The 24,876-nt window shown below is 43.0% G+C and overlaps 1 protein-coding gene across 3 annotated transcripts; it reads right to left on the reverse strand.

The window, feature by feature from the left end:
- Positions 1-97: 97 nt before the first annotated feature.
- On the reverse strand, positions 98-13,777 carry LOC138851657 (peroxisome assembly protein 12-like). 3 transcript variants are annotated; one of them, XM_070081007.1, is made up of 4 exons: positions 13,620-13,777; positions 11,781-11,889; positions 906-1,108; positions 98-359 (listed from the first exon to the last, which is right to left on the reverse strand). In XM_070081007.1, exons 1-4 carry the CDS (start codon positions 13,737-13,739, stop codon positions 354-356), a joined length of 438 nt encoding a protein of 145 aa, XP_069937108.1. In that variant the 5' UTR covers positions 13,740-13,777; the 3' UTR covers positions 98-353. The 3 variants fall into 3 exon arrangements, with proteins under 3 accessions (XP_069937108.1, XP_069937107.1, XP_069937106.1); XM_070081006.1 differs by lacking the exons at positions 98-359; positions 13,620-13,777 and adding an exon at positions 13,438-13,589 and having other exon boundaries at positions 377-1,108; XM_070081005.1 differs by lacking the exon at positions 98-359 and having other exon boundaries at positions 398-1,108.
- Positions 13,778-24,876: the final 11,099 nt, after the last annotated feature.

Raw genomic sequence — 24,876 nt, forward strand, 5'->3', positions numbered from 1 at the left:
CATAATTGGTCAAGTTGGGAGCTGTTCGTAACTTGAGGTACCACTGTATTACTATTATTATTTTTACATTTAATACTAGGCAAGATGAGTACCAAACTGCTAGTGAGCGATAAAGACATCCCAGGGTCCAAAGGCAAAGACGAATGCAATTACAGTACGTACTATGTGTCAAATTGGATATTTTACGAAGATTTGAAGATGGAGAAAATATTTCCATTTCTAAAGTTAACAGCATAGCTTCTTTAACAGTCTGTATGAATCTTCCACAAGAGACTACACTTAAAGCTCGTGCTCAGTCAGTGATACGTGGAGGGTGTTCCAGGGGTCAACACCCCCGTGGCCTGGTCCACGACCTAAAACTACGAAATTATTATAAGGCGTAAAAAAACTAATGGGCAATATAGTAAGACTGAAGCATATAGATTGAACCTTAAAACCAGTACACTATCCTTTCAATTCTTAAATACAGAAGCAGGTAATCACATTATTTGAAAAGCTAAAGACATAACAACAGAAATATCCAATGGCAGCAAAGGCTCATTACATAGATTCAAAATGAGTGACTAAGCTAGTTTCATATTAACATCCTTCTTTCTTACATTCTGATTATTATTATTTTTATATTTAAAAGCAAGGACTAAACCCGTAGGCATCATGCAGCGCCTGGAAAAATGGGAGGTAATCAGGTTCAATCCAAGGAAGGGAAGAACAGGTCCAATACCTTGAATCAAAGAGCCACTCGCTGGCATCAGGTAACTTCCCTCATGAGGTTTCACATACTTATTATAATCTTCCCTCGTCTGACAGTATCATCAGCATCCTCTTGCACTTCCTGATAATGATCCTACCTCCTCTGATAGTATTATGAGCATCCTTCTTTTTTCACATCTTGATAATGATCCTACCTCCTCTGACAGTCTATTATCAGCCTCCTTCTCTTTCACATCCTGATAAACATTGTCCAGGTGACTCCACAGATATGGGAAGGCCACAAGTGTTAACAATGACTTGATATATGCTTCATGAGAAATACTTAGTGGCTTCAGATGCCTCTCTCCTTTCAACTGGATTCTCTTGAGGTCATAAAAATTTTCAGCAAATGATCCACCTGTATAAAGAATAAGGAAATTTAATGTGAATTTACATATCAAAAAAAAATAAATGTACATTCAAAGTAATGACATGAGAGTTGAGCTAATCAGTGAAAAAAGGCAGAGATTGAATACAATAATAAAACATATCCCAATTTCTTTTATAGTGGATACATAAATGTCAGACTTAACAAGAGATGTCCGTCTACCAGCAGAAAAAGTTCCACGATTGAAAAATGTACAAAAAGACACACACACACACACACACACACACGCCTGGCGGGGCCAGGAGCTGAGTCACACACACACCTGGCAGTACCAGGAGCTAACACACACACACACACACACAGGAGGAGAGTGGTGGAGCACCTGGAACGGAACAGGAGTATAAATGCCAACCAGCACGGATTCACGGAAGGCAAATCCTGTGTTATAACAGGAAGGGCACTGCAATGGATCAGAGAATACCTGACAGGGAGGCAACAACGAGTCATGGTACGTAATGATGTATCACAGTGGGCACCTGTGACGAGCGGGGTCCCACAGGGGTCGGTCCTAGGACCAGTGCTATTTTTGGTATATGTGAACGACATGACGGAAGGGTTAGACTCAGAAGTGTCCCTGTTTGCAGATGATGTGAAGTTAATGAGGAGAATTAAATCTGATGAGGACCAGGCAGGACTTCAAAGAGACCTGGACAGACTGGACACCTGGTCCAGCAAATGGCTTCTCGAATTTAATCCTGCCAAATGCAAAGTCATGAAGATAGGGGAAGGGCACAGAAGACCACAGACAGAGTATAGGCTAGGTGGCCAAAGACTGCAAACCTCACTCAAGGAGAAAGATCTTGGGGTGAGTATAACACCGAGCATGTCTCCGGAAGCACACATCAATCAGATAACTGCTGCAGCATATGGGCGCCTGGCAAACCTGAGAACAGCATTCCGACACCTTAGTAAGGAATCATTCAAGACACTGTACACCGTGTATGTCAGGCCCATACTGGAGTATGCAGCACCTGTTTGGAACCCGCACTTGATAAAGCACGTCAAGAAACTAGAGAAAGTACAAAGGTTTGCAACAAGGTTAGTTCCAGAGCTAAGGGGAATGTCCTATGAAGAAAGATTAAGGGAAATCGGCCTGACGACACTGGAGGACAGGAGGGTCAGGGGAGACATGATAACGACATATAAAATACTGCGTGGAATAGACAAGGTGGACAAGGACAGGATGTTCCAGGGAGGGGACACAGAAACAAGAGGCCACAATTGGAAGTTGAAGACACAAATGAGTCAGAGAGATAGTAGGAAGTATTTCTTCAGTCATAGAGTTGTAAGGCAGTGGAATAGCCTAGAAAATGACGTAGTGGAGGCAGGAACCATACACAGTTTTAAGACGAGGTTTGATAAAGCTCATGGAGCGGGGAGAGAGAGGGTCTAGTAGCAACCGGTGAAGAGGCGGGGCCAGGAGCTAGGACTCGACCCCTGCAACCACAAATAGGTGAGTACACACACACACACACACACACACACACACACACACACACACACACAAATAGGTGATAACACACACACACACACACACACACACACACACACACACACACACACACACACACACACACACACACACACACACATTATGGAAGGAATGGATGGCATGGGCGAAAGGGACTACTTAGTAGGAACAATCCAGTCTGAGGGACATAAGGTGATAATTGCAGTAATGTACAACCCACCACAGAACTGCAGGAGGCCAAGAGAAGAATACGATGAGAGCAACAGAGCAATGATCAACACACTAGCCGAGGTGGCCAGGAGAGCACACATGGGGGGAGCAAAGTTACTAGTTATGGGTGATTTCAATCACAAGGAGATTGACTGGGAAAACCTGGAGCCCCATGGGGGTCCCGAAACATGGAGAGCCAAGATGATGGATGTGGTACTGGAGAACCTCATGCATCAACATGTTAGAGACACTACCAGAGAGAGAGGAGAGGATGAACCAGCAAGGTTGGACCTTGTATTCACCATGAGTAGTTCGGACATCGAGGGTATCATGTATGAAAGGCCCCTGGGAGCTAGTGATCATGTGGTTCTGTGCTTCGACTACATAGTTGAGCTCCAAGTGGAGAGAGTAGCAGGAATAGGCTGGGAAAAACCAAACTACAAAAGGGGGAACTACTCAGGCATGAGGAACTTCCTTCAAGACATTCAGTGGGAGAGGGAACTGACAGGAAAACCAGTACAAGAAATGATGGACTATGTAGCAACAAAATGCAAGGAGGCAGAGGAGAGGTTTGTTCCCAAGGGAAACAGAAATAATGGGAAGAACAGAACGAGTCCTTGGTTCACCCAAAGGTGTAGGGAGGCAAAAACTAGGTGTACTAGAGAATGGAAAAGGTACAGAAGACAGAGAACTCAGGAAAATAAAGAAATCAGCCGAAGAGCCAGAAACGAATATGCACAGATAAGAAGGGAGGCTCAGAGACAATATGAAAATGACATAGCATCAAAAGTAAAGACTGACCCGAAGCTGTTGTACAGCCACATCAGGAGGAAAACAACAGTCAAGGACCAGGTAATCAGACTGAGGAAGGGTGATGGGGAATTCACAAGAAACGACCGAGAGGTATGTCAGGAGCTCAACACAAGATTTAAAGAGGTATTTACAGTGGAAACCAGTAGGACTCCAAGAAATCAGAACAGGGGGGCACACCAGCAAGTGCTGGATGAGGTACATATAACCAAGGAGGAGGTGAAGAAGCTGCTATGCGAACTTGACACCTCAAAGGCGGTGGGACCAGACAACATCTCTCCATGGGTCCTTAAAGAGGGAGCAGAGATATTGTGTGAGCCATTAACAAAGATCTTCAACACATCATTTGAAACTGGGCAACTCCCTGAGGTATGGAAAATGGCAAATGTAGTCCCAATTTTTAAAAAGGGAGACAGACATGAGGCACTAAACTACAGACCTGTATCACTAACGTGTATAGTATGCAAGGTCATGGAGAAGATCATCAGGAGGAGAGTGGTGGGGCACCTGGAAAGAAACAAGTGTATAATTGACAACCAGCACGGTTTCAGGGAAGGAAAATCCTGTGTCACAAACCTACTAGAGTTTTATGACAAGGTGACAGAAGTAAGACAAGAGAGAGAGGGGTGGATCGACTGCGTATTTTTGGACTGCAAGAAGGCTTTCGACACAGTTCCTCACAAGAGGTTACTGCAAAAGCTAGAGGACCAGGCACACATAACAGGAAAGGCACTGCAATGGATCAGAGAATATCTGACAGGGAGGCAACAACGAGTCATGGTACGCGACGAGGTGTCAGAGTGGGCGCCTGTGACAAGCGGGGTTCCACAGGGGTCAGTCCTAGGACCTGTGCTGTTCTTGGTATACGTGAACGACATAACGGAAGGGATAGACTCAGAAGTGTCCTTGTTTGCAGACGATGTGAAGTTAATGAGAAGAATCGAATCGGACGAGGATCAGGCAGGACTACAAAGAGATCTGGACAGGCTACAAGCCTGGTCCAGCAACTGGCTCCTTGAATTTAACCCTGCCAAATGCAAAGTCATGAAGATTGGGGAAGGGCAAAGAAGACCGCAGACACAATATAGTTTAGATGGCCAAAGACTGCAAACCTCACTCAAGGAAAAAGATCTGGGGGTGAGTATAACACCGAGCATATCTCCTGAGGCGCACATCAATCAGATAACTGCTGCAGCATACGGGCGCCTGGCAAACCTACGGATAGCGTTCCGATACCTCAGTAAGGATTCGTTTAAGACTCTGTACACCATCTACGTCAGGCCCATACTGGAGTATGCAGCACCAGTTTGGAATCCACACCTAGTCAAGCACGTCAAGAAATTAGAGAAAGTGCAAAGGTTTGCAACAAGACTAGTCCCAGAGCTACGGGGATTGTCCTATGAAGAAAGGTTGAGGGAAATCGGCCTGACGACACTGGAGGCCAGGAGGGTCAGGGGAGACATGATAACGACATATAAAATACTGCGCGGAATAGACGAGGTGGACAAAGACGGGATGTTCCAGAGATGGGACACAGACACAAGAGGTCACAATTGGAAGTTGAAGACTCAGATGAATCAAAGGGATGTTAGGAAGTATTTCTTCAGTCATAGAGTAGTCAGGCCATGGAATAGCCTAGAAAGTGATGTGGTGGAGGCAGGAACCATACATAGTTTTAAGGCGAGGTATGATAGAGCTCATGGGGCAGGGAGAGAGAGGACCTAGTAGCAATCAGCGAAGAGGCGGGGCCAGGAGCTGTGACTCGACCCCTGCAACCACAAATAGGTGAGTACAAATAGGTGAGTACACACACACACACACACACACACACACATATGCACGACTTTTTATTTTTAACCTTAATGGATGTTCCCTACCAAGGCAGAGTATCCCAAAGAAAACACATTTGCCATCATTCATTCAGTCACTGTCTTACCAGAAATGTGCTAACATCACAATTCAGATTACTCTCCAGCTGCAACATTCCCACTCCTTCAAAGTATAGGCACTACTCTTCCTCCTTCAGAACTGAAGTCTAGCTAAATGGTTACAATGAAACCCTTCATAAAATTACCTTGCTCACACTCCAATAACACGCCAATTAAAAAACACTTTTCTCCATTCACCCCTCTAATGCACTCAGGCCCCTAAAACTCAAAGCCTATTTTATTCCCCCTTCCTCCCTCCAACCATTCCTTCTATCCCAGATTCATACACCCTTTGTCATTCTATTTCTTTCCATCCTCTCTACGATATATTTAGGCTAACATTGATAAATATTTCAACATGCTCCAGAAACTGTTGAAGACCTAAAGGAGCCTGGGGAAAGAAGGTCCCCAAAGCTTGGCCGAGGGGTGACCCCAGACTCAGTTCCTGATAATGAACAAGGAGAGGCTCATCAAACCTTGGTGATGTCAATAAAAATCCCCAAAGAAAGCTGATAAGAGAACCAAAGTACTGAAGACAAAAGTGTTTCTGACAAACAATGGGTGGAATGGCCACAGAAGGTACTGCCAGGTCTGGACCCTGGTACTGGTCAAAGTTGTCCCCAAATGCAACAGAATGTAGTTGAGGAGTCTGTGAGCTCAAAATTGCCAAAGACAATAGCAGATGGGCAACATCCTACCTCAATATCATTTCAAACGCCATACACAATGCTAAGTGACAAGTACAGTATATCTATGATACCAGACCAAAGGAGGCATTAATGAGGCCCTGATCTGAAAGCTCCTGGCAAGTGTAGGGTCAAGCACAATCTGGTTCTGGGAGCTAGACCAGTGTTTCAAGAAATCAAAGAACAAAACTGCTTCACCAAATTTTTGTGCACAAACAGGATCGTAGAGAGAGCAGTATTGAGAAAGAGAAGATGCTCTGTGGCCATGTTGTAGTGGCTCCATAGCTCAAGGAAATAGGGCATTGACCCATAGAGACAATGAGGGAGAGAGGGGAGGAGAGAGAGAGGATTCTGGAAGCACAAATGAAGAACTGCCAGAAGAGAGGCTAATGAAGAGTTCATCCTCCATGGAAAAATACAAGTCAGACAGCGAATAATTGATACAAGGCTTGTAGATCCTACAAGTTATGTCGGTGGAACATGCAGAATGAGCATTATTCTCAGAGAAAGACATGAAGAAAACTGTGAATGCAGATTTAGGTAATATTTGTAAAACTACCCAGGTGCTGGACAAAGGGGTGTTGGTCAAATAATAGTCCATCACAAGTGAAGAAGTTAAGCGTTGAAATTATAAAATAAAGGTGATGACGGGAACTGGGCAGGTGCTCACACCTGGGCAATATTAGGTAGGAATAGGTGTGAAAAAACTCCAACTGGATTCACCCCCCAAAATGTCAGAGCAGAGAAGATTACATGTAGCACACAAAATTTACAACCAAAGCAATGCACTACATATATTTGTAATGAGAATACAAAAAAAAAAAAATGTATTTTACATTTACTAAAAATGGTATATGTACATACTGACCTGCTCCAACATCAGCCAGACTTTAACACTTACAATATGCAATAAATTGTAAAGTTTTCCAATAACACCTGAAGAACTGAGGTACTGTATATAAAAAAAACTGTCCAGTGTTCAGTTGTACATTATAAAAAAAAATATACACAAGTAGCCAAATAAAAATACATAAAAGTTAAACTCGCACGAGATAATTATAACTTCAGTGAAGGTATGGATCTGTGTAAAGTACCTGATACACTGTAGAGAAAAATTTAAAAATTTTAGTGATGGAAGCCTATGATTAGAATAAAAGAATGATTTATTAAATTATTAAAGAAGGGCAATGTATATGTACTAGTATATAAAGCCGAGATAGAAATATTATCAAAGATACACAAATAACCCGCACATAAAAGACAGAAGCTTACGACGACGTTTCGGTCCGACTTGGACCATTGACAAAGTCACACTGTGCCTTTTTGTTATTTATTAAATATTATCAAAGGTTTTAAAAAGCAGAAATTAGATAAATACAGGTCCACCATCACAAATCCGGCATCACTGGGACCTGTAATATGCCGGATTATTGAGTTTGCCAGATTACAGAGTGGTTAGGTTAGAATACACTTGATAAAGTTAACCAACTTGACTTACACAAGAAAGTTCACTGAACATTGGCAAAAATCAAACATTTCCGCTACTTTCAATTTCAAGGTACAGTACTTTTCGTCGTGAAACCAATCAAAATCATATCTATTACTAAAATATATCTTATCTCTTATCTTCCATTCTATCAAATGAGACCAAAAAAACGAGAATACAACCATAAAAACCATACAAAAATATACCGCTAAGGGGCGGCTAATGTCTGAGAAGTGAACTCCGTTATTTATCATCCGATTTTTTTTCATTTTTTTGTGTACATTAAGAAGTATCTTTCCATCATACATTGCCCAAGTTTCAATAAGATAGCCCAACAAACAACCGAGAAAAAAAAATTATTTACCAAAAATCATATATGGCAAGCCCAAGCCAGGTACTAGAAATAAGTCACTTTGTCTAACTTTCATGGGTTATCCAAGGTTCTCTACGCATATGCTGCTATGTATGATAATCTATGTAGAGAAAATAGCTTTTTTGTTTCAGTTTTATGGTGCACTATGAGTGTATATCACAGTTAGCTCTGTGCTATACCCTATTCTCTCTAATATAAGCCCCCAAGACAGGGATAGGAGAATGGTACTTGTATCCCATATCCTCTTCATACCTCCACCGAACTGCTCGGTATTATGCCAAATATTATTCATTCTGGAGTATTTAACATTTTTTATGTTATTTATATTGTTTATTATGTCATATTAGATCAACTGTAATAGGCAAATAAGCCGTAGTGTTGATATTAGTGTAATAATATAAGCATATTCCCCTGCATCACGAGACTGAGCTCACGGCAACCGACAGTGGCATCGAAGCCACACCTTTTCTTTTATGGACAATTTACTGTGTATGTGCTTTACACAATGAGAAGCGTTTCTTTTATTTGTTGGAACCATGGCTAGGGCTAAAAGTAAGCAGGTTATAACAATAAATGAAGAAAAAGAAATTGGAATGACTTGTGCAGTAAGGAGGAGATCAAGCAGACTTGAATAACTATAGGACAATATCCAACTTACACCCTCTCTCTAAAATCTTTGAAAAATTAATTCATAAGCGAATCTATTCCTACCTCATCTCCCACAACATACTCAACCCCTGCCAGTTTGGGTTCAGGCCTAATAAAAATATGAATGATGTTATTATACACATGCTAGAACAAATATACACTGCACTCGAGAAAAAAGAAGTCCCACTGGGGATCTTCATTGATTTACGTAAAGCTTTTGATACAGTTGACCATGATTTGTTGCACATAAAATTATCTCACTATGGTATAAGAGGGCACTCACTCAACTACCTAAAGTCATACCTTAGCAACAGAAGCCAATATGTGTACACAAATGGACCAAACTCTTCCACACAGTCAATTACAGTTGGTGTCCCACAGGGAAGTGTCCTTGGCCCTCTTCTCCTTCTCATTTACATAAACGACCTACGAAATGCATAGCAACTACTCGAACCCACACTATTTGCAGATGACACTACATACGTCTTCTCTCACCCAAGCCCAGTTATACTAGCCAATACTGTAAATACCGAATTACAGAAAATATCTACCTGGATGATGATCAACAAACTTACTCTCAATACTGACAAACCCTACTTTATTCAGTTTGGAAACAGAACTACAGATGTTCCACTTAACATAATGATAAACAGATCACCTATCACAAAGCTCACAGAAGGAAAATTCTTAGGAATCCACCTTGATAATACACTCAAATTTCAAACACAAGTATAACAAATTCCCAAGAAAATCTCCAAGACCGTAGGCATACTATGTTCCACAATCAACCCTCCTGGCCCTATATCACTCACTCATTTACCCATATCTCACCTATGGAATTTGTGCATGGGGCTCAACAACAATAAATCATATCACACCATTAATTACCCAGCAAAAGGCTGCACTCAGAATGATAACAAATTCCCACTCCAGGCAGCATACTCCACCAATATCTTCTCTAAACTTACTCACCGTACAAAACATCCATACTTATTATTGTGCCTACTACATACATAGAATGCTAAACTCGGATATAAACTCTCCCCTCAAACTTCTCCTTACCAACCTCAACAGAACACATGACCATAACACAAGGCACAGATCACTCTTTGATGATCCCCGTGTCCATCTCACACTGTAAAAACTTAATGCACATAAAAGGCCCAAAAATCTGGAATTCATTACCTGTGAATATAAAAGAAATACTAATGTATGTTTATCAATTCAAGACTCTTCTTAAAAACCACTTACTCACCTACAACTAAATAAATATTGAATAACTGTATCTCTTAAATGTATAACCTGTGACCCTATCAAACTATGTTTTTTTTTTTAATTACATTACCTAACTGAATACTCCATTCTCTTGAATGCACAGTAACTCATCAAATGATCATATGACCTGTTTCTGCACTACAAATCATTGATTTTATTCGATTTGATCGGATTATATTATATATTGTTATGCTACAAATTTGTACAACTTTAATGCTTCTTATTTGAAATACTCATTTGTACTTCATGTTGTAATTTGTTTACTGTAATTTTTACCACTGAATATATCATTGCTTATTTAATCTTAAGTTAATTTTAAGCCTGCCCATAATGCTCTGCATACAAGGGGCTTTTGGCATGTACAGTGGAACCTCAAATATCGAACCTAATCTGTTCCAGGACTTAGTTCTAAATTCGAAAAGTCTGAAAAGCGAAGCAATATTTCCCATAAGAAATAATGGAAATAGAATTAATCCATTCCAGAAATCCAAAAATATTCACAAAAAAAAAAATTATAGAGATTAATTATAGTTTTACATACAACAAATATAGTGTTCAATTATGTTGGGATTACCAACAGACCCCTGGCAGTCTTCAAGCTGGCACTGGACAAGCACCTAAAGTCAGTTCCGGATCAGCCGGGCTGTGGCTCGTACGTTGGTTTGCGTGCAGCCAGCAGCAACAGCCTGGTTGATCAGGCTCTGATCCACCAGGAGGCCTGGTCACAGACCGGGCCGCGGGGGCGTTGACCCCCGGAACTCTCTCCAGGTAAACTCCAGGTATAAAATAACATTTTACTTACCTTTATTGAAGATTGGTGATGGCATCTGGAAGATAGGGAGGAGGAGAGAGGGAGTTAGGGTTAGTGTTTGGAAGGAGAATCCCCCTCCATGAGGACTTCAGATATCAAAGCCCTCTCTGGGGTTACTTCCCTTCTCTGTCTTTTGATGCCACTAGGACCAGTTTGAGTCACTTGACCCTTGTCTCACAAAATAACTGTCCACAGTCCTCTGTTTCTGGTGCCTCTTTAAGATTTCCCTAAAATGGGACATGGTTCTGTCACTGAACTTGTTGCAAAAATGGCTTGTTTCAGCTTGCTCAGGGTGATACTTCTCCACAAACATTTGGACATCATTCCACTTCTGTTTTATTACCTTCTTCACATCTATGGTGTTTCTCACTTTCTTTACCACAGGGGTACCACTAGCAAGTTTCTTTGGGCCCACTGTAGCTTATTTCACAGTCCCACAAGCCCTAAACACAATGAAATAAAATGTTTGAATGAGAGCGCAGGTTAGTGTTCTCTCAAGCATCAACAAAACCAGACTGGCTCACGGTGCCTGCGTGAGGACACGGACAGAACGGGCTGCCGGACAGGTCCGGTACCCGATGGTTCGAAAATAGGGGCGAGTTCGATAATAGGGACAAAGTTAGTTCGAAAAAAGCGTTCTATTTTCGACGAGTTCGATAAGTGATACGCTCGAAATTTGAGGTTTCACTATACACCCAATCACTATATTTCTTTGTACAACTATGTATTATGTCCAAATAAAAAATAAATAACTAAATAAAAAAATAAATAATAAATAAATAAAAATAAATAAGTAGCACCACCAAACAGTACCAACAGGTTTCTGTGGCAACCCTGGAAATTTGAAATTATGCTAGCCAAAATTAGTGCTGAATAACTGATGGAACTGAATGTTTGATTGCCAGATTTGTGATGGTGGACCTGTATAAAATAAATTTACTCACCATAATTTGATAAGTAGTGATGCTGTAAAATAAGATTAAATGCTGCAAATATTTCACTGGAATATTTCAAACACCACTCGTATTTCTCAGGATTGCTTTCCGCTACCACCTGAAACATACACATTTAGAGATATTTAAAATGATTATCAACATCCTCTCTTTATATTCTCATGAATGATGTAGGAATTCATGATTACCAATTCCCTTTATATTTAGATTTTATATTACACTTAGACAACACTAAATGTAATACAGTACTATACATACCAAAATTCAAGAAAGGAGGGCCCCTGAAACTACCAACAAGTGTTCCTGATAAGCTCACTGTGCAATGTAATGGAAGATGAAAAGAAAAAGAAAAAAAAAAGAGATGGAACATTTAGAAAATGCAAAATTCCTTAAACAATATGGCTTTTAACTGGGAAGTCATGCCTGACAAACTTCAGAGAAATGGGAATTAAACAGAAGAGGTTGGGTGGACTGCATCTTCCCAGAATGTAAGAAAACCTGTGGTACAATATAACACCACACATAAGCCTTCTATTGTGCACAAACTCCCTTCAAGGAATGCCTCTATGTTGGTACAGCTATCTTGATCCAAATAATTGAAGCTACCTTTCCCTTCCAATGATCAAACCTCATTGCTACCCATTTTCCAGGCACTTTTAAGGGTTTAGTGATTCTCCATGAATCTAAGAGCAATACTGCACAAACTAGATACAAAAAACCAAGGTAACATACTGTACCAGTGTAGATTTTGGAATATAGCAATGCACCTAAACAACAGGAGACCAGGGTCACATTAGTGATGAGTTAGGATTAGTGAATGTAACTAGCAGTGTCTCCCAGAGATATGTGGAAGATTTCCATAATGTTCCTGGTGTATGTAAAATAATGTACCTGCAAAGAGGGGTGAACAATACATCATATTGTTTGTATATGTTAAAATATTGGATACAAATGGACGAACACAGCTGCAGGCTACAAGAGGATGTAGACATAGTGTAAATGGTTTAAAAAAACGACAAGTTGAAGAATGAGACACTTGTGCAACATTTGGGAATCTTTATTACTGAAACATTTCACCAGCCAGTGGCTTCATCAGTCCAAAATATAGAAAGGCATAAAATGAGGAGGAGCTAGAGGTAATCAGTCCCTCAACCTGGAGTCAATGTGTTTAGTCCCTCAATCTTGAGAAAAGTACAGCATATGCACAAGGTGGCTTATAGTATAACAAAGACAGGTTAGTTGAAGCAGCAGGAGGCAGAGCCTGTTACATCTTAACAATGAAATTGTTTTCTCATGATCCTAACAAAAATGCACTAATCAAGATTTAACAGACTGAGTCATATAGCATCAGATGTAGAGAGAGTTGCTCAATAGAAAAATAAGTTGAAAACCCCCAATGAAAATCAGTCAAAATTTTGAGGCTAACCTATACTACTACTACTACTACTACTACTACTACTACTACTAATAATAATAATAATAATAATAATAATAATAATAATCTTTATTTCTAAAAAGTACACGATACAAACTTAGCATATTGTATAGGAAGCCCCTGGTTATGCAGAGCATTTGGGGCAACAAATGTTAATCAGGTTCTCCAGGCTGCGACCCACAACAGAAAACTAACATCCAGGTACCTACTTACTGCTTGGTAAACAAGGGCAGCAGGTGTGACGAGACATGTCCAACGTAAAATCGTACACATACAACCTAAGTAAAGCTTGTCTTTTACTCAGTCATATATAGATTAAACCCGGTTCCTGTGGTTCTAAAGCCACAGGCACTACCACTGAGCAACAGTTATTTAACATCAACTGAGAGTATCACCTTCATGACATGTGTCACAGCCGGTTGTAGGGTGGACATAAGACCATCCTGAGCCACAACGTCAAATATCGAGGGACGTGTCCTCGCTGTGACGGTAATATGAGCCCCAAACTCAGCCATTGTTTTTGTTTGTTTGTTGGGTTTATGAGGGCCACTGACGGCTTACGCAGTATCGAACCCGACTTCCCGATGTTCGGTGATGATTTGTTTCCCAAAGCTGGGCGATGAAAGATAAAGGAAAAAAGAGTTCCTTTGTAAATAGAAATATAAACCTGAAGTTTCCAACTAGATCCGGTGGACCTCCTTGTCAAGCACCAGCAGTGTGAGGCCCACACCGCCACCTGAGTTCAGTAACCGGTTTCCCACCGAAAACCGTTTGAGAATTATCCTCAAAGTGAAAACATGGCTGAAAGTAAACCGATAAGAGAAGATTTCGTTCGGATTTTTAACCCCGAAGGGTTAGCCACCCAGGATAACCCAAGAAAGTCAGTGCGTCATCGAGGACTGTCCTCAATCTTGTCCCCCAGGATGCGACCCACACCAGTCGACTAACACCCAGGTACCTATTTGCTGCTAGGTGACAACAGGTGTAAGAAAAAGTGCCGAAATGTTTCCACCCGCCGGGAATCGATCCCGGGCCATCCGTGTGTGAAGCGGGAGATTTAGCCACCAGGCCACGGAGGTTACAGGACCGGGTGCCCCTCCTGTAATGTGCCCGGGGGACAAAATAGATGAGGACAAGCGTCCCAGAGAGAACGGGGGAAATTTATCACGGACACTCAGGCGAGGAAAGACATCCACACCCGACGAGCGCTGGCGCAGAAGTCGCAGTTGTTGTCTACTGTTAGGGTGTTTAGGGCCACTTCTTATTCTTGTTGGGGTTGAAAGGGCCACTGACAGCTTACGCCGTATCTCTTCCTGCCTCCCGACATACAGAAAAATGAGAAATTGCCCAAACCTGTCGATGAACAGACAAGCACAGGGTGTCAGGGTATACGACAAATTCTAACCATACAATAAAGCGGGAAAGTAATGTGAAGGACCTGGGAGTGATAATGTCAAAGAGTCTCGCCTTCAAAGACCACAGCAACGTATCTACCACATCTGCTAGGAAAATGATAGGATGAATAATGAGAACCTTCAAAACTAGGGACGCCAAGCCCGTGATGATTCTCTTCAAATCGCGTGTTCCCTCTAGGCTGGAATACTGTTGTACACTAACGGCTCCCTTCAAGGCTGGCGACATTGCAGACCTGGAGAGTGTACAAAGAACTTTCACGGCACAAATAAGTACGATAAGGCACCTAAATTACTGGGAACGGTTGAAGGTCCTTGATCTGTATTCCCTGGAATGCAGGCGAGAGAGATACATGATAATATACACTTGGAAGGTCCTGGAGGGATTGGTACCAAACCTGCACACGAAAATCACTCCCTATGAAAGCAAAAGACTCGGCAGGAGATGCAACATTCCCCCGATGAAAAGCAGGGGCGCCACGAGTACACTGAGAGACAACACAATAAGTGTCCGGGGCCCAAGACTGTTCAATTGCCTCCCAGCATACATAAGGGGGATTACCAATAGACCCCTGGCTGTCTTCAAGAAGGCACTGGACAGGCACCTAAAGTCAGTACCTGACCAACCAGGCTGTGGTTCGTACGTCAGCTTGCGTGCAGCCAGCAGTAACAGCCTGGTTGATCAGACCCTGATCCACCATGAGGCCTGGTCTCAGACCGGGCCACGGGGGCATTGACCCCCGAAACCCTCTCCAGGTAAACTCTGGCCAGGCGTCAAACACCTTTTGTTGTACAGCAATAAAGGAATGGAACAGACTGCCTGCACATGTCAAAGCCAGTCATAGCATGAACCAGTTCAAGAAGAGTGACAAAAGGTGTCTGATGAATGTAGCTACAGAAAGGGAGGGGAATGATTTTCTACTTTTTAGCTAACACACGTGTAATATTTCTTTATTCCTAGTATATCTCCTTTATAGTATAATAATAAGATATTATCTCCTTTATATAATAATAATAATAAAAATAGTATATCTTTTATATTATAATAAGATAAAAGGACCCCAATGGAAATAAGTCACTCTGACTTTTTTGGGTTATCCCAGGTTCTTTACACATATGCTGCTATGTATGATAATCTGTGTAAGTGTATTTGTGTTAACCAGTGGTGGTGATGGGAAGCTCTCAGTCTGTGATGAATGGTTTTGAAAACCGACAAGTGGTTTCATCAGTCCAATACAAAGTAGAAATGGGTAAGGAGAGTAGAAGTTTGAGGTAATCAGTCCCTCAACCTGGAATCGATGTGTTCAGTCCATCACTCTTGTAGGAAGTGCAGCACAGGGCCAGAGAGGTGGCTTATATACTGCGGTGAGATGAGTTGAAGCAGGAGGAGGCGGGATCACAGTGGGACCTGCCACTAGTGTAAGTAGGTCGTCGTCCAAAGGTTGGGCAAGCGTTGAAGTCTTTGTACCAAGATCCCATGATGCTGCAGTGTCTGACAGATGTGATGAATGGTTTTGAAAACCGACAAGTTGAAGAATTGAGACACTTATGCAACACAGGTTGAGGGACTGATTACCTCAAACTTCTACTCTCCTTACCCATTTCTACTTTGTATTGGACTGATGAAGCCACTGTGTGGCGAAACGTTTCTTCAATAAAGATTCCCATGTGTTGCATAAGTGCCTCAATTCTTTAAGCTCTCAGTCTACACCAGTGGTGGTGATGGGAAGCTCTCAGTCTACACCAGTGGTGGTGATGGGAAGCTCTCAGTCTACACCAGTGGTGGTGATGGGAAGCTCTCAGTCTACACCAGTGGTGGTGATGGGAAGCTCTCAGTCTACACCAGTGGTGGTGAAGAGAAGCTCTCAGTCTACACCAAATATCTGAGTTCTTACCTCTCCTAGTGACCTACGTCTCACCTCTTGGCGCTATAAAAAGCTCCATTCTGTCACTTCATCTCCATATTGTTTCATACTACGGAACAATGCTCTTCTCCAGACTGAGGGACTGACCACCTCAAAACTTTAAGGGTGATGGACTGATTACATCGTCTTCAAGTATCTTCTGCTTCTATCAACTTTTATGTACTTGACTGAAGAAGCCTACTGTGTAGGCGAAACGTTTCATAATAAAGATACCTAACTGTTGCATATGTGTCTTACCTAACAACGTGATGAAGGGAAGCTCTTAGTCTACACCAGTGGTGGTGAAAGGAAGTTCTCAGTCTACACCAGTGGTGAAGGGACACTCAGTCTACACCAGTGGTGAAGGGACGCTCTCAGTTACTATATAAACAGATAAACAGTTTCAAAGGGAATAAACAAAAAAAGTATATGCGATTATGATGATAACAGCTGAAGTAGTGGAAAACCTCCAGCAAAAGAACAGGTGCCATACCTGGAGTATACCTGGAGGGTCAACGCCCCCGCGGCCCGGTACATGACCAAACCTCGCGGTGGATCAGGGCTTGACTAACCAGCTTGTTACTGCTGGCCGGACGCAATTCAACGTGCAAACCACAGCCCGGCTGGTTGGGAATTGACTTTTGGTGCCTATTCAGCTCCTTCTTGAAGACACCCAGGGGTTTATTGGTAATCCCCTTTATGTATGCTGGGAGGCAGTTGAACAGTCTTGGGCCTCTGACACTTACAAGGTATACAGTCCTAGCTGACATCAATGACATACTACTGTGTAGAAAGCCACTTGTTATGTAGAACATTTCAGGCAAATTAGGTCAGTTTTGTCCCAGAATGCGACCCACACCAGTTGACTAACACCCAGGTACCCATTATTAATGATTACCTGGAGAGGGTTTCGGGGGTCAACGCCCCTGCGGCTCGCCCTGAGACCAGGCCTCATGGTGGGTCAGGGTCTGATCAACCAGGCTGTTACTGCTGGCCGCACGCAAGCTGACGTACGAACCACAGCCCGGTTGGTCAGGTACTGGCTTTAGGTGCCTGTCCAGTGCTTTCTTAGACAGCCAGGGGTCTATTGGTAATCTCCCTTATGTATGCTGGGAGGCAGTTGAACAGTCTTGGACTCCGGACACTTATTGTGTTGTCTCTCAATCTACTCGTGGCGCCCCTGCTTTTCATGGGGGGAATGTTGCATCTCGTGCCGAGTCTTTTGCTTTCATAGGGAGTGATTTTCGTGTGCGGATGGGTGAACATAGACAACCGGTATAAAAAAACATGCCCAATGTTTCAACTCTCGCCGGGAATCGAACCCGGACATCATCGTATGAAGTGAGAGCTTTTGCCACCAGGCCACGGGCCACTTTCACATTCATTTTTCGCTCTATTGTTTGGCTGAAATTTCTTTTATACTCAGCTCCAAATTTTCATTTCTTCGAGTTTTCCATAGGGGAGTAATTTAAATTTGTCTTCATTGAACCTCATATTATTATCTGAGGCCCATTTAAGACTATGTACAATACGAGGGTCATTACTAGGAATGAGGTAAAATTACACTTGTGTTAGCTAAAAAATAAAAAAATCATTCCCCTCCCTTTCTGTAGCTACATTCATCAGACACCTTTTGGGACTCTTCTTGAACTGGTTCATGCTATGACTGGCTTTGACATGTGCGGGCAGTCTGTTCCATTCCTTTATTGCTGTACAATAAAAGGTGTTTGAAGCCTGGCCAATGACTGTGGGTACTACAAAGTTTTGCTCTCCCCCTAGTACTATGATTGCTTTGGTTCCCAACCTTGACAAAATTGGCAGCAAGATATTCTGGACACTGTTTGTGAGCAATTTTATAAACTTGATTTAACTTCAGTTGTTTTACTCTGTCTTCAACATTCAGCATATCGAACTGCTGTAATTCATCCTGGCCTACATACTCACTTGGACCCAGGTCCAGGATGAATCTTATAATTTTGTTTTGGGTGATTTGCAGTTTATCTTTCAGTTTTTTTTGTCAAGGCAGAGTATCATGAAGAGCAAGCGTAGTCCATATGACACTGTATAAGAGCTAGACATAGGGTCCTGCGAGCCTCAGTAAGCAGACACTGTGCTTGTCTATAGAGGAACTTCAGTCTGACATTCGCTTTCTTTACTACACTGTTCCCTGTCAGTTCTCCTGACATGCATGGGTCAAAGGGGATTCCCAGATATTTTACTGAGGAAACTGAAGTAATGAGCTCCCCATTACACTGGAAATTAAAATTATTTACCCTCCTCAGTTTATGTTTCGTGCCAAAGAGAATGTCTTCCGTTTTCCCAAGGTGTAATGATAGTTTGTTGTCCACTAACCATTGGTTACCTGGAGGTTATTCCGGGGATCAACGCCCCCGCGGCCCGGTCCATGACCAGGCCTCCCGATGGATCAGGGCCTGATCAACTAGGCTGTTACTGCTGGCCGCACGCAGTCCAACGTACGAGCCACAGCCCGGCTGATCCGGCACTGACTTTAGGTATCTGTCCAGCTCTCTCTTGAAGGCAGCCAGGGGTTTATTGGCAATTCCCCTAATGCTTGATGGGAGGCTGTTGAACAGTCTTGGGCCCCGGACACTTATGGTGTTTTCTCTTAGTGTACCAATGGCGCCCCTACTTTTAATTGGGGGCATTTTGCATCGCCTGCCCAGTCTTTTACTTTCGTAGGGAGTGATTTCTGTGTGCAGATTTGGGACCATTCCTTCCAGGATTTTCCAAGTGTAGATTATGATATATCTCTCCCTCCTGCGTTCCAACGAGTACAAGTCAAGTGCTTCCAAGCGTTCCCAGTAGTTAAGGTGCTTGACAGAAACCTGGAGTTTACCTGGAGAGAGTTCCGGGGGTCAACGCCCCCGCGGCCCGGTCTGAGACCAGGCCTCCTGGTGGATCAGAGCCTGATCAACCAGGCTGTTGCTGCTGGCTGCACGCAAACCAACATACGAGCCACAGCCCGGCTGATCCGGAACTGACTTTAGGTGCTTGTCCAGTGCCAGCTTGAAGACTGCCAGGGGTCTGTTGGTAATCCCCCTTATGTGTGCTGGGAGGCAGTTGAACAGTCTCGGGCCCCTGACACTTATTGTATGGTCTCTTAACGTGCTAGTGACACCCCTGCTTTTCATTGGGGGGATGGTGCATCGTCTGCCAAGTCTTTTGCTTTCGTAGTGGGTGATTTTCGTGTGCAAGTTCGGTACTAGTCCCTCTAGGATTTTCCAGGTGTATATAATCATGTATCTCTCCCTCCTGCGTTCCAGGGAATACAGGTTTAGGAACCTCAAGCGCTCCCAATAATTGAGGTGTTTTATCTCCGTTATGCGCGCCGTGAAAGTTCTCTGTACATTTTCTAGGTCGGCAATTTCACCTGCCTTGAAAGGTGCTGTTAGTGTGCAGCAATATTCCAGCCTAGATAGAACAAGTGACCTGAAGAGTGTCATCATGGGCTTGGCCTCCCTAGTTTTGAAGGTTCTCATTATCCATCCTGTCATTTTTCTAGCAGATGCGATTGATACAATGTTATGGTCCTTGAAGGTGAGATCCTCCGACATGATCACTCCCAGGTCTTTGACGTTGGTGTTTCGCTCTATTTTGTGGCCAGAATTTGTTTTGTACTCTGATGAAGATTTAATTTCCTCATGTTTACCATATCTGAGTAATTGAAATTTCTCATCGTTGAACTTCATATTGTTTTCTGCAGCCCACTGAAAGATTTGGTTGATGTCTGCCTGGAGCTTTGCAGTGTCTGCAATGGAAGACACTGTCATGCAGATTCGGGTGTCATCTGCAAAGGAAGACACGGTGCTGTGGCTGACATCCTTGTCTATGTCGGATATAAGGATGAGGAACAAGATGGGAGCGAGTACTGTGCCTTGTGGAACAGAGCTTTTCACCGTAGCTGCCTCGGACTTTACTCTGTTGACGACTACTCTCTGTGTTCTGTTAGTGAGGAAATTATAGATCCATCGACCGACTTTTCCTGTTATTCCTTTAGCACGCATTTTGTGCGCTATTACGCCATGGTCACACTTGTCGAAGGCTTTTGCAAAGTCTGTATATATTACATCTGCATTCTTTTTGTCTTCTAGTGCATTTAGGACCTTGTCGTAGTGGTCCAATAGTTGAGACAGACAGGAGCGACCTGTTCTAAACCCATGTTGCCCTGGGTTGTGTAACTGATGGGTTTCTAGATGCGTGGTGATCTTGCTTCTTAGGACCCTTTCAAAGATTTTTATGATATGGGATGTTAGTGCTATTGGTCTGTAGTTCTTTGCTGTTGCTTTACTGCCCCCTTTGTGGAGTGGGGCTATGTCTGTTGTTTTTAGTAACTGTGGGACGACCCCCGTGTCCATGCTCCCTCTCCATAGGATGGAAAAGGCTCGTGATAGGGGCTTCTTGCAGTTCTTGATGAACACAGAGTTCCATGAGTCTGGCCCTGGGGCAGAGTGCATGGGCATGTCATTTATCGCCTGTTCGAAGTCATTTGGCGTCAGGATAACATCGGATAGGCTTGTGTTAATCAAATTTTGTGGCTCTCTCATAAAAAATTCATTTTGATCTTCGACTCTCAGTCTGGTTAGCGGCTTGCTAAAAACTGAGTCATATTGGGACTTGAGTAGCTCACTCATTTCCTTGTTGTCATCTGTGTAGGACCCATCTTGTTTAAGTAGGGGCCCAATACTGGACGTTGTTCTCGATTTTGATTTGGCATAGGAGAAGAAATACTTTGGGTTTCTTTCGATTTCATTTATGGCTTTTAGTTCTTCCCGCGATTCCTGACTCCTAAAGGATTCTTTTAGCTTAAGTTCGATGCTTGCTATTTCTCTGACCAGTGTCTCCCTACGCATTTCAGATATATTGACCTCTTTTAGCCGCTCTGTTATTCTTTTCCGTCGCCTGTAAAGGGAGCGCCTGTCTCTTTCTGTTTTACATCTACTCCTCCTTTTTCTTAGAGGAATAAGCCTTGTGCATACATCGAGTGCTACCGAGTTAATCTGTTCTAGGCATAAGTTGGGGTCTGTGTTGCTTAGTATATCTTCCCAGCTTATATCGGTTAGGACTTGGTTTACTTGGTCCCACTTTATGTTTTTGTTATTGAAGTTGAATTTGGTGAATGCTCCCTCGTGACTAATCTCATTATGTCGGTCTGGGGCTCCGCGCATACATGACTGAACCTCAATTATGTTGTGATCTGAGTATATTGTTTTTGATATGGTGATATTTCTTATCAGATCATCATTGTTAGTGAAGATGAGGTCTAGTGTATTCTCCAGTCTAGTAGGCTCTATTATTTGCTGGTTTAAATTGAATTTTGTGCAGAGATTTAAAAGCTCGCGTGAGTGTGAGTTTTCATCAGAGCTGCCTCCTGGTGTTATTACTGCAACAATATTATTTGCTATATTCCTCCATTTTAGGTGCCTTAAGTTGAAATCCCCCAGGAGCAAGATGTTGGGTGCAGGAGCTGGAAGGTTTTCCAGACAGTGGTCAATTTTTAACAGCTGTTCCTGGAATTGCTGGGATGTTGCATCCGGAGGCTTGTAGACTATCACAATGACTAGGTTTTGGTTCTCGACCTTTACTGCTAAAACTTCCACTACATCATTTAAACTCTGTCCCCCCCCTTTTGCCTGTTCACTCTGTCACATCTGTATAGGTTGTAACCTGGGATCCATATTTCGTTGTCCAAGTGATCCTTTATGTGGGTCTCAGTTATCAGATGTTCTAGCACTCCTGAGGAGCTCAGTGACTCTTCGTCGTCTTCTGTAGAGGGAGCGTCTTTTTCTCTCCAGTTTACTCCTGCTCTTCTTCTTTCTTAGGGGAATATGCCTAGAACATGCTTCGGCTACCAGGAAGTTGATCCTTTCAAGGCACTGGTTTGGATCCATGTCATTTAAGACATCTTCCCAACATGTTTCGTTTAGGACATGGTTTACCTGGTCCCAGTTGATGTTCTTGTTGTTGAAGTTGTATTTTGTGAAGACACCTTCACAGGTACATGCATTCTGCTGATCAGGACCCCTATGCATGTACGTCTGGACTTCGATTAGGTTGTGATCGGAATTAGTTGTTTTTGATATTCTTATGTCTCTTATCAGGTCCTCATTATTTGTGAAGATAAGGTCAAGTGTGTTTTCTAGTCTTGTTGGCTCCACTATCTGCTGGTTTCATCTGTGCTACCTCCGGGGATTATTTGCTACATTCTTCCATTTTGTATGCCTTAGGTTGAAATCACCATGCAGTAAGATGTTTGGGGATGGAGCTGGAAGGTTTTCCAGACAGTAATCAATTTTCAGTAGCTGTTCCTTGAACTGTTGTGAGGTTGCATCTGGTGGCTTATATACAACCACAATGACTAGGTTTTGGTTCTCGATCTTTATTGATAGAACTTCAACTACCTCATTTGTGGTGTTCAGCAACTCCGTGCAGATGAGAGACTCTTTGACATACAGGCCAACCCCCCCTTGGTGCCTGTTCATTCTGTCGCATCTAAAAAGGTTGTAACCACTTATCCATATTTCACTGTCAAAGTGATCTTTTGTGTGAGTCTCTGTGAAGGCTGCAAACATTGCATTAGACTCCTCTAGAAGTCCACTGATAAAAGGTATTTTGTTGTTGGTGGATGGCTTAAGGCCCTGTATATTAGCAAATATGAATGCGGTTGTATTCTGTGTTTGTTGGGGGGATTTTGTTGGCATCAGTAGTTGTAATTCTGGAGGGCCATGGGTGGCCACTGGCTGCACCTCCAGTCCAACAAGGCTCCGAGGTGGTGGACTGTTTTTATTTCCTTCCATTTTCTTTTTCCATTTCCTGCCACTAAATAATCACCTGGAGTTGGGTTGTCGTAGCTACTATTGTTTGTCTTGTGGGGTCTGTGCCTCCTGGTCCCTTTTAGATGGTATGCAGGGCACTCGATGTTGTAACACTGCTTCTGGAGGACCGAGGAGTGACACATTTTTGGGTGAAAGAAAGTACCTGGAGTTTACCTGGAGAGAGTTCCGGGGGTCAACGCCCCCGCGGCCCGGTCTGAGACCAGGCCTCCTGGTGGATCAGAGCCTGATCAACCAGGCTGTTGCTGCTGGCTGCACGCAAACCAACATACGAGCCACAGCCCGGCTGATCCGGAACTGACTTTAGGTGCTTGTCCAGTGCCAGCTTGAAGACTGCCAGGGGTCTGTTGGTAATCCCCCTTATGTGTGCTGGGAGGCAGTTGAACAGTCTCGGGCCCCTGACACTTATTGTATGGTCTCTTAACGTGCTAGTGACACCCCTGCTTTTCATTGGGGGGATGGTGCATCGTCTGCCAAGTCTTTTGCTTTCGTAGTGGGTGATTTTCGTGTGCAAGTTCGGTACTAGTCCCTCTAGGATTTTCCAGGTGTATATAATCATGTATCTCTCCCTCCTGCGTTCCAGGGAATACAGGTTTAGGAACCTCAAGCGCTCCCAATAATTGAGGTGTTTTATCTCCGTTATGCGCGCCGTGAAAGTTCTCTGTACATTTTCTAGGTCGGCAATTTCACCTGCCTTGAAAGGTGCTGTTAGTGTGCAGCAATATTCCAGCCTAGATAGAACAAGTGACCTGAAGAGTGTCATCATGGGCTTGGCCTCCCTAGTTTTGAAGGTTCTCATTATCCATCCTGTCATTTTTCTAGCAGATGCGATTGATACAATGTTATGGTCCTTGAAGGTGAGATCCTCCGACATGATCACTCCCAGGTCTTTGACGTTGGTGTTTCGCTCTATTTTGTGGCCAGAATTTGTTTTGTACTCTGATGAAGATTTAATTTCCTCATGTTTACCATATCTGAGTAATTGAAATTTCTCATCGTTGAACTTCATATTGTTTTCTGCAGCCCACTGAAAGATTTGGTTGATGTCTGCCTGGAGCTTTGCAGTGTCTGCAATGGAAGACACTGTCATGCAGATTCGGGTGTCATCTGCAAAGGAAGACACGGTGCTGTGGCTGACATCCTTGTCTATGTCGGATATAAGGATGAGGAACAAGATGGGAGCGAGTACTGTGCCTTGTGGAACAGAGCTTTTCACCGTAGCTGCCTCGGACTTTACTCTGTTGACGACTACTCTCTGTGTTCTGTTAGTGAGGAAATTATAGATCCATCGACCGACTTTTCCTGTTATTCCTTTAGCACGCATTTTGTGCGCTATTACGCCATGGTCACACTTGTCGAAGGCTTTTGCAAAGTCTGTATATATTACATCTGCATTCTTTTTGTCTTCTAGTGCATTTAGGACCTTGTCGAAGTGGTCCAATAGTTGAGACAGACAGGAGCGACCTGTTCTAAACCCATGTTGCC

Source organism: Cherax quadricarinatus, unplaced genomic scaffold (assembly GCF_038502225.1).
Source record: "Cherax quadricarinatus isolate ZL_2023a unplaced genomic scaffold, ASM3850222v1 Contig1435, whole genome shotgun sequence".
Lineage (NCBI taxonomy): Eukaryota > Metazoa > Arthropoda > Malacostraca > Decapoda > Parastacidae > Cherax > Cherax quadricarinatus.

What these genes read in the sequence shown, in the direction of transcription:
- LOC138851657 (XM_070081005.1), bottom strand. Translation starts at nt 13,739, where the DNA reads ATGGCTGAGTTTGGGGCTCATATTACCGTCACAGCGAGGACACGTCCC. An exon ending in CTGTGACACATGTCATGAAG is followed by an intron (nt 11,890 to 13,619) that starts GTGATACTCTCA and finishes TGTATGTTTCAG; the next exon opens with GTGGTAGCGGAAAGCAATCC. An exon ending in TCACTACTTATCAAATTATG is followed by an intron (nt 1,109 to 11,780) that starts GTGAGTAAATTT and finishes TTCTTTATACAG; the next exon opens with GTGGATCATTTGCTGAAAAT.